Source organism: Verticillium alfalfae, genomic scaffold, assembly GCF_000150825.1.
Source record: "Verticillium alfalfae VaMs.102 supercont1.3 genomic scaffold, whole genome shotgun sequence".
In the NCBI taxonomy this organism is placed as follows: domain Eukaryota; kingdom Fungi; phylum Ascomycota; class Sordariomycetes; order Glomerellales; family Plectosphaerellaceae; genus Verticillium; species Verticillium alfalfae.
The window spans coordinates 665,025-672,722 of NW_003315036.1; the positions used below are offsets into that span (position 1 = coordinate 665,025).

Sequence of the window (7,698 nt, forward strand, 5' to 3'; positions counted from 1 at the left end):
CATATGGCCAGCGTGTCCTTCCAACAGGTGATGAAGAAACACTTCGGAGGGTGATTGAGGACGAGGGTCGGCGCCACGGGGTTGAGCCGGCACTACGTGCCTGGCAAAACCACACATCAGAAGTACAGCTGCGGCAGCGTGAGCAGACTTGACACTAGCTCTCTGGCTCGAAGTATCTTGTCATGTGCGGGGTCCATCGGCCACTCAGCCGGAGCGGGTATGTCGGCGACCGGTCATATGATGGATGGGGTTTTGCGGACGTGCTTTCGAGGTGCAACGAACATCTGTCGTCCAAATCGGCCCCAAAGGTTCCAAAATAACTTATGAAATCTGTATTGTCGGTCGACTACTTGGCGGTATGGCAACCCAATGTAGCTACCGTTTCGCCACTCGAGAAGGTGATCAGCTCTTACTGATGGTCAAGAACCCAGGACAAAAGGCTTTTGGTACTGATCATTCCTATCATTTTTAGATGTCCCGACAATCTACTCTTTTCTTCGCGAAGGATCCAGTGAGCAGGACCCTGAAAGTAAGCCGAAGCTCACAGAGACGAAACTTCTCGATACGCTGAGCTTCATCGAGTCCAGCAAAGATGTGAGAAGGGAACCTTCATTTACGCCAGGCTTCGCAAAGACTCTCTTACTTATCTCTCCCGAAGGAGACATAGCTGGAATGGCTATTTTCTTCTACAACTACTCTACGTGGTCGGCTGAGCCAGGTATTTGCCTTGAGGAACTCTTTGTATCGAAAAGATACCGGCGTCGGGGATACGCAGGTCTTTTAATCAAGAGGTTGGTCACTGAGGCTCAGGAGCTGGGTGGCACAAAATTGGAATGGAATTGCTACAGAAGCAACGAGCCCGCTTTGAAATTTTACGACAGTCTTGGAGCAAAGCGGATGGAACATTGGGTGACGCTCAGACTGGATGAAGAGGCAATGGAACAACTAGCTCAAGCCGAAGAGACCTGAATGGTGCAGCTTACGTCAAACACAATTTCATTCACGATCAATCATGGCTCGCTGAAAAGATTTAATGGCGAAGGCTTCTTATTGTACATCAGAAAGGATGCCTAGATAGGCTTGCATCATGTTTCTTAGCCAGTAGCACCGCAAGCAGGCTCGGCGGCACCAATAAGAGACCCGATGTTGTCATTGAAAGCCCCAATGACGGTCTCCAAAGCACCAACGAGTGCCTCGCAAGTTGAGGACCCAGCATCCTCCATGGAGGCTGATAGACTGATGAATGCCTGACTCTCCCAATGGTCGTCATCCCAGGCGTATCGGCTGATATGGAAGTTCTTGGGGGCCTTGAAGGCATCAATACCCACCTTGCCACCCTCTCCCCTGACAGGTGGTCGATCTGCTGTCATACGGTAGGGCTCTGAGAGTCCACCGACCAGCTCGGTCATGCCCCACACAAGGCCGTGACGGAACTCTGGGGGCCAGTTACCGTGAGCTAGGACGTTGAGTGTATCCCCGGTAGGCCCAAGACCAGAGGCAACTTCCGTGTCTTCGTCCCATCCCTCGACGTTGCAGCCTCCTTCAAGACACTTCTCCCAGAGCCTGTGAGTTGGTTAGATTTATAGTTCTTCATGGCAATCTAGGGTACTATTTACTGATCTGCGATGTCGCGAGGATTCTTCGATCCATAGTTCACCTTTTCCGTGGATGCTGAAACAATCTACCGTACTTGTTTAGTATCACTATCAAATCTCTGTTCATTGAAAGGCGTCTTACCGTGCAGGGAATGGCTTTATCGGTGCATGCATTGAGACCCTCCTGTACGTTTTGGGCTTGGCGGGTTTGGATGTGGGTAGCATCATCCCGAGCATTGAGCGAAATGACTGCGCCCGAGGCCGTTGAGGCTAAAGCAAGGATGGAGGTGGACTTCATGATGGTGATAAGTGCTTCAAGGGTATTTTATGACGGAGTAATGAATCTTAATCGTTTGGATGGATTTTGATTTGAGAACTGCGGTTGATATTGTGATATAGTACTTCAATCAGACAACAGAGGAGGACGCATGCTTTTATACATCTGCTCAGAAACCAAAATCGCTGCGTCTTCCATGGTGCCGTCACAAAACATGGGTGTTCACCATGTCTCGTGAGCCAGCAATGCAACTGACGTCGCTCGGGGGCGTACTGAACCCACTGATTACCGAAGTCATTCGAACTGTCGCTATAATTATCAAGCCTCCTACCAAGCTTCCGACGCAGATCTCGAGCCTTGTGGTTAGTTCAGCCAAGCAGAGTTAAGGTTCGGAGATCAAAAACCTAAGCTTTCAGGGCCAACCGCACGATGACAGATTAACACCAATCAAACCCCCCGCAGTGTTGCAGTTGAAGGATCGTGGCGATTGCACAGCACTGCCCTGCTTCGGGACCGGGACCCTGCAGCGACCGATTGAGTGTCGATCTGCATCACCCGCAGCTACCACCTAGGAGGATTCAGCAAAACGTCATAACCACCTACAGCCCGCTTTCAGCCCTCAAATCCTTCACGGCGTTACCAACCCGTAGCGGGTAGAGAATCTTGCCAATCGTGACAGGCGCGCGACACAATGCACGCGACGATGCCGTAGGCGCACGACCAAGGTGCTGCCAGGGCGTCTATTGCGGCTACAGCCGGGACCAGCATCCCTTGTTGATCAAGTTCAAAGGGAGCTGATAGGATTTCATGGATTCGCCTGGCCACCAGAAGATCTTCATTCATAGGTGCTCCAGATTTTCTATTCTAAGTATAGGTGTCGTGCTGGCCAAGGAAGCGACGATCTTCACGTCATGTCCACAACCAGGTCGATGGCTAACACCCGATTTCATAATACGTACAGAGCCTTTGAGCCGGTGCTTCATATACAACTATGAGAATTCGAGTGCTTTTGGAGCCCGCGGATCTTACCGCTTTGGCTCGCAAACGGCGATGAAGGGTGAAATGACACCTGAAGACGTCAGCAAGCGGAAGTAAGCAGTGCTCTTAGCCAATGACTCACTGCTCAGGAAAAGCCTGCCCGTCTTGGCATCATGAAGAGCCGTCGTAGCCGCAGGAAGCACCTCACCGCGCGCATCTTCAAGCACTTTGTCGACGGTATATCCTTTCTCACCCTTGCTCACGCGCAGTACAGCGGCGGCTGGAGAAGAGTTGCGCGGGTCATCGAAAGCCTTCAGCATGTCGAAGGCGACTGGAAATGCAGCAACGAAAATGTCGCCATGCTGATCAACAGAGAGGTTGTCGATGCTATATCCGGTTTTGATCTCTTGAACATGCTTGATGTTGTGGTCCTCGAGAATCCTGTAGACATGAATTCCACCTGTACCGACGCTTGGGACGTAGAGAAGTCCATCGCGACCGAGAGCGAGACGTTGGGAAACTTGAGTTGGCGGCGATCTTTCTGCAGCCGCCAGTTGCAGTGCAAACATTGACGTCGCCTGTCTTGAGGATGAACCCCAACTGGTGCTTCTAAGGATGGAGAGTTCAGTACTGCCCTTGGACTATGTCTCCAATCAAGAACAAAAAAATAAACACTTACGATTCCAACCTTGTCCTGTCCGTGGTCGTTCGTAAAGTAAATAGGTCTTTGGCGAGAGCGGCCACACGGTTGGGTGTCGCGATGGCATCATTGGCGTAGGTGCGGATGTGCTTTAAGGAAGCGGCGCCGGCGCTGGTCTCGAAGACCTCGATTGTGGAATTGGCTCCTACTTGACCCGGGTTGATATTCGGTTTCCCCGTCCGCAGATCGAGGGGAGGGCGGTTGTTCACGGCGAACAATGTGATTTTATCCTCGCCCTTCTCAGTCGACTCGAAGCCGGTAAAACCAACAAGGTTCAGCAGGCGGTCTCCAGCGGTGCCGGTATACCCCTCAGTCTTGAGAACGCGAACGCTGGACGCGTCGAGATGGGGGAGGTCAAGATCTAGGGCAACAATAGCATCCCTCTGGGATTGTCCAGAGGGGTCATACTTCCCACCGCTAGATTCTGGTCAGTGGGCTTTCGGAAAGCTGTTGATCGGTATTGAAGGCAGATAACGCGAATCACGGGCTTGGAATGGTGAGCATAGGCAAGGCGGTCAACACGTACTTCGGGATCCATTTAGACCGGCTGTCTGAATCTGAGCAGGCAAGGAACAATTGTCGAGTTGTCTCGGACAGCCACATATCCTCACATGCTTCCAGTCGAGGGTCTTCAATGCGTCGGCAGGTGTATGGAAAGTCGGAGAGAGGTTGGATGGTCTTGCCGATGCCAAGGCCCATCCAGACGGCATCCTTCAGGAAGACCTGGAAGACTGTGGCCAAAAGTGCCACAACCACGATTCCAGCTTTGAGCATGATTCCGGGTGAGTAGCTTCTCTTTTTGTACAACGATGAGCCTGGATTATCGTTCTCCGTGATGATGTGAGAGGAACGGCGTGAATGTGGTGGGCTTCAGGGTTCTGGTATTTTGCGTGGAAATGCGGTCAACTGTGGGTGTGGGGACTTCTGCCACAATTACATCATCGACCAAGTTGTCTCAGTCTCCAAACCAGCACCATCGCTCGTCTCTCTCGAGACAGACCTCTATCCTAAGGTAGTTGGAGGTATTCATGACATTGGCGGACGAGTGGGCATTGTCTATAAGGCAAAAAAAGGCTACCTATCCTATGGCACATGACCGAACACCGTGCTGCGTGTTACCTTTTCAATGACACTTGATTGGGTCACTGGCAAGGGACTTCCCACCCCAAGGCATTCCCCAGGGGACATCGGCCCAAGGGAAAAGTACTGAATTGGTGATTGCTGCCCATGCCGCATGCTGATCGAGCTAAATGCCAATAGTTTGGCCATGAGCACATGCTTTTGACGTCCAGGTGTCGACAAGATCGCAAGCACAACAGCTCGAATCGCTCGCTCAGGCCTCGGCTCAGCGCTTCGGGCACCTGTCTCTCGACAAATGCGGGGTAACGCTACCTAGTTTTCATAGGGGGCTCAGGGGCTGTGGTTATCAGTTTAGAGGTAAGATCGCCAGCTGAGTAACGTCCAGCTGATCTGTGGTACTACACTAAGATATGAAGGTTGACTACCGAGCAACATTCTAAGCTACGATTTGGCCACGACGAATCAGTTGACGGAAGCAGTTCGATCCCCGGCCCCCGTCGGAGTTTGGGTGCTGAGCGTGATGGCTTACCGAATCTAGTTATTTGTCTAGAAGTAAGGGTGAAGGACATGGGATGACATTGGACAACGTGTGAGGCCGGGGACACGAGCAAAAGCAATGCGTGACGCCAAAACCGCCCTAGACGGGTGCTTTGAGCATGTTGTGCAGATGGCGTTCAATGACAACACTCAGGCCTCGTCCACCTGAAAACCCGCATTGTCATGCAATTGACCTGTTCAGCGTCTTGCGTCGACACGCTCCTCCCGGAATGCCTAGACAAGTTAAGGTCGAGTCAGACACATTATCTTTCCTGACAATTTGACATTCCCGATAGCCGTAAGCATCGCCAAGACCCAATATCCCCAGCGCCAGCGCACGGCAGTCAAGAAGCCGCGAGCTAGCACCCCTGAACTCCAGGTTTTCCCCCGCGCCAGACGTCACATCGTGCATCGGCGTTAGTGGCACCGAAGATCGACATGGTCATTTCGTTCTCAACAGATTTGCCCCGTTGTTAGAGAAAAGATTTAAGTTGTGATGGTTTGGAGCAAGAAGGCACGAAGTCCGTCCCAGGTCTCCTCCTACTCCTTTACACTTCCAAATTCGTTTTGACCGCCCGCCACCATGAGGCTCGGACATCTCCTCCCGCTTTTGGGCACCTCGTTGGTGCTCGCGCAAACTCTCGATGACTACGAGTACGTTATTGTCGGATCAGGGGCTGGAGGAGGGCCGCTGGCCGCCCGGCTTGCCCTGGCAGGACACAAGACCTTGCTGATCGAGGCCGGAGATGACCAAGGTCTCAGCACAAACTATACCGTGCCATCGTACTCAGCAAGGGCATCGGAAGACGGAGCTATGGCCTGGGACTTCTTCGTACGGCACTATGCCGACGATGAGAGGCAAGCGAGGGACTTCAAGACCACTTATGAGACGCCAGATGGCAGCCTCTACACTGGACTTGACCCCCCTACAGGGTCCAAGATCAAGGGCACCCTATATCCACGAACAGGCACCCTAGGTGGGTGCACTGCCCACAACGCCCTCATTGCGCTGTACCCTTTCCAGTCCGACTTTGACTACATCGCGCGTTTGACGGGTGATCAATCATGGTCAGCGAAGAACATGCGCAAACACTTTGTCAAAATGGAAAACAACGGCTATCTTCTACCCCTGATTCCCGGACACGGCTACGACGGGTGGCTCGACACGGAAACGGCACCACTGACCATTCCGTTGGCCGATCCCCAACTTTTGAGCCTGTTCCTTGGCGGGGCATTCGCCCTCGGCAACCTGACAAAGTCCGTCTTCAACATTGGCAGCCTACTCCTGGGCGACGCGAACGCGGATAATCTCCGTAGAGATACAGGGCCCGGGTACTATCAGACCCCAATCTCGTCCGACAATGGCAAGCGCATCGGGCCTCGAGACTTCATCGTCGCTGTGCGTGACGCCAAGAACGGCGATGGGAGCAAGCGATATCCCCTTGATGTCCGCATGAACTGTCACGTCACCAAGGTTGCATTTGACGAGGCTGAGGACCCGCCACGTGCGACAGGTGTCGAGTTCCTGGACGGCCAGTACCTCTACAAGGCAAGCCCGCGTTCTCGCACCGCCGGCGCCGGCAAGCCCGGGTCGGTGAATGCCACGCGGGAGGTTATCATTGCCGGCGGCGCTTACAATTCCCCTCAAATCCTTAAGCTCAGCGGTGTCGGTCCCGCCGACGAACTCAAGAGTTTCGGCATTCCGGTCGTCGCGGATCTACCCGGTGTCGGCACGAACCTTCAGGATCATTACGAGGTTGGTGTCATTGGCAGAGCGCCGACGGATTTCGCGGCGCTGAAGGGATGCACATTTGGTCGTGGTAACCAGGATGACCCCTGCCTCGAGAGGTGGAAGAAGCCTGTCCTCGGAAACCGCGGGACATATGCCTCGTCAGGCCTTGGCGTAGCCATGCTCTACAAGTCTTCAGTGGTGGCCGGCGACGATTGGGACACGTTCATCTTTGGAGGGCCTGTAAACTTCCAGGGATACTTCCCAGGATACAGTTTCAATACGACGTCCGACCCTGACCTTTACACATGGGCGATCCTCAAGGGCCACCCCCGCAACACGGCTGGCACGGTGAAGCTCCTTTCCGCCGATCCCCTCGACGTTCCGGAAATTGTCTACAACTTCTTCGACACCGGCAGTGGTGATGCCGACGCCGACATCCAGGCCATCTCCGAAGCTATTGGTGTCGCCCGCGACGCCTTCAAGAGACAGCTTGTTCCCGTCGAAGAGAGGCTCCCGGGCAAGGATGTCAACACGGCCGAGGAGGTTGCTACCTACATCAAGGACACAGCTTGGGGCCACCATGCGTCGAGCACCTGCCCCATCGGTGCTGACGACGATCCTATGGCGGTCTTAGATTCCAAGTTCCGCGTGCGTGGTGTGCAGGGGCTTCGTGTCGTCGACGCGTCTGTCTATCCCCGGATCCCGGGCACGTTCACAGCCGTTTCAACATTCATGGCGGCGGAGAAGGCGGCAGAGGACATTCTGAGCGAGCTTTGAGCGGAGTCATCACGGAGCCCAT

General features: G+C 53.7%; 4 protein-coding genes across 4 annotated transcripts; 2 read left to right on the plus strand and 2 right to left on the minus strand.

Moving 5' to 3' along the window:
• Window positions 1-310: 310 nt before the first annotated feature.
• Window positions 311-1,030, plus strand: VDBG_02717 (N-acetyltransferase ats1; the record flags this gene model as incomplete). Its single annotated transcript, XM_003006532.1, has 2 exons — window positions 311-398; window positions 473-1,030. 2 exons carry the CDS (start codon window positions 359-361, stop codon window positions 967-969), a joined length of 537 nt encoding a protein of 178 aa, XP_003006578.1.
• Window positions 1,031-1,094: 64 nt separating this feature from the next.
• Window positions 1,095-1,769, minus strand: VDBG_02718 (predicted protein; the record flags this gene model as incomplete). Its single annotated transcript, XM_003006533.1, has 2 exons — window positions 1,095-1,563; window positions 1,738-1,769. The coding sequence occupies 2 exons, from the start codon at window positions 1,767-1,769 to the stop codon at window positions 1,095-1,097; spliced, it is 501 nt and encodes a 166-aa protein (XP_003006579.1).
• Window positions 1,770-2,897: 1,128 nt separating this feature from the next.
• On the minus strand, window positions 2,898-4,392 carry VDBG_02719 (conserved hypothetical protein; the record flags this gene model as incomplete). The annotated part of the gene is made up of 3 exons (XM_003006534.1): window positions 2,898-3,459; window positions 3,530-3,967; window positions 4,077-4,392. The coding sequence occupies 3 exons, from the start codon at window positions 4,322-4,324 to the stop codon at window positions 2,898-2,900; spliced, it is 1,248 nt and encodes a 415-aa protein (XP_003006580.1).
• Window positions 4,393-5,750: 1,358 nt separating this feature from the next.
• On the plus strand, window positions 5,751-7,676 carry VDBG_02720 (choline dehydrogenase; the record flags this gene model as incomplete). Its single annotated transcript, XM_003006535.1, has 1 exon — window positions 5,751-7,676. One exon carries the CDS (start codon window positions 5,751-5,753, stop codon window positions 7,674-7,676), a length of 1,926 nt encoding a protein of 641 aa, XP_003006581.1.
• Between the last annotated feature and the right edge of the window lie 22 nt (window positions 7,677-7,698).